The sequence below is a fragment of the Condylura cristata genome, unplaced genomic scaffold (genome assembly GCF_000260355.1).
Source record: "Condylura cristata isolate star-nosed mole 26May11 unplaced genomic scaffold, ConCri1.0 scaffold00015, whole genome shotgun sequence".
NCBI classification, from domain to species: Eukaryota; Metazoa; Chordata; class Mammalia; order Eulipotyphla; family Talpidae; genus Condylura; species Condylura cristata.
The window spans coordinates 5,649,466-5,651,252 of record NW_004567116.1 but is presented as its reverse complement, the minus strand read 5'-3'; the positions used below and the strand labels follow the sequence as shown (position 1 = coordinate 5,651,252).

At 38.9% G+C, this 1,787-nt stretch overlaps 1 protein-coding gene across 1 annotated transcript; it reads right to left on the bottom strand.

Moving 5' to 3' along the window:
* Positions 1–526: 526 nt before the first annotated feature.
* On the bottom strand, positions 527–1,465 carry LOC101623482 (olfactory receptor 5B3-like). The gene has a single exon (XM_004683443.1). It carries the CDS (start codon positions 1,463–1,465, stop codon positions 527–529), a length of 939 nt encoding a protein of 312 aa, XP_004683500.1.
* Positions 1,466–1,787: the final 322 nt, after the last annotated feature.

Below are 1,787 nucleotides of genomic sequence, written 5' to 3'. Positions count from 1 at the left end.
GAGGATCTCACTTCTCAGGTACATACCACTTTTCTCCCACCACCAACGAGTCCAGTCTTCCACCATCATGCATTGAGCTGCCTGTCTCTTTTGATATTTTTAGTATAAGCTAAAGAGCTGGTAGTCATAAGCTTAAGGTTCAAGTGACTTATTATCCCCTCCTCACTTTTAATTTGATATGGCTGCAAATTATCTTTAAGAAATTATGATGCAACCATACTTTCTCTTACAAAAGGTATACAGTTACAACTGCAACTTTAATATATATAGATGTTATAGTATAAATAAATAATTATTTACACACAGATAAAATATGACCAAAACATATAATTCATTAAATAAATCTTACCAGTATAATTATATATTTCTGTTCTGGGGATGTTTACCACTTTCAAAGCTAAGGAAAGAGATAATATCAGACATAATTTTGTATTTTATATTGTTCTACATGGCCGTGGGCATTGACTAATGGGATGGAGTGAATCTATGAGACAAAATAACATTGTGATTTTTACTTATTAAAAGACTAAGAAACTAGAAAATATTTTGCCTTCTCAACAAACTTCTTGAATGCATTCTTGACATCTTTGTTCCTCATGCTGTAGACCAGGGGGTTCAGCATGGGGATAAGCACAGTATAGAACACCGATACAACTTTGTCTGTGTCCATGGAATGACTGGAACTCGGCTGTAAGTACATGATGATGACAGTCCCATAAAAAATAAAAACTGCAACGAGGTGAGAGGCACAGGTAGACAGTGCCCTCTGATAACCCCCACCTGAGTGCATCTTAAAAATGGTGATAAATATGAAAGTGTAGGAAATCAAAATAACAGTAAGAGCAAAAAATATGTGAAAGCTTGAAAGAAGAACAAGAGTCATTTCACTGAAGTGTTTATTTGAGCAAGTCAGACTCATGACTGCTGGAATATCACAGAAAAAGTGGTGGACCACATTGGACATGCAAAAGGAGAGAGAGAATGTGTCTCCTACATGAACAGCTGCGGTCAGGATACCAAAGAAATAAGAGCCTATGGCCAGACGAGCACACTTACTTGTGGTCATGATGGTGGTGTAATGCAGGGGTTTGCACACGGCTGCATAGCGGTCATAGGCCATTGCTGTCAAGAGGTAATTTTCCACAGTGGCCAAAGCTGCAAAAAAGAACATCTGAGCAGCACAGGCATTGTGGGTGATGACCTTGTCGCCTATAAGGAATCCAGCGATGACCTTGGGAGTGACTGTTGTAGAGTAGCAAAAGTCCACCAGAGAGAGGTTGCTGAGGAAGAAGTACATGGGGATGTGGAGACGGGAATCTGTTAGAATCAATGTGACCACCCCCAAGTTTCCTATCAGAGTGATGAGGTAGATGAGTGTGAATATAACAAAGAGAGGAACCTGCAGCTGCGGGACATTGGTCAGTCCAACCAGGATGAATTCAGTCACCTCCGTGTTATTCTCCATGGATGTGATCTGAGAACCACAAAATGCCCTGTAGCAAAGAGAAGAACATATTGATTAAAAATTAATGCACATAAATTGAAATGGACAAACATTATGTTATTAGGGTAGTAATTTCTTTGTCAATATATTTCAGCCTCAAGCATGGGCAGGAGAACACCCTTTATAATTAACTAATTGTTATGTTAATAGTATTTTTAAGAAGAAGGGTCATTGTGGACTTCCCAACCTGTTGGTTTTATATATAAGTAAACGGAGCCCCAGGAAGGATGAAGGAGTTGCCCAGTTTCCCATGTCTAGAATAAGTCCATTTTCTAAACCAGAA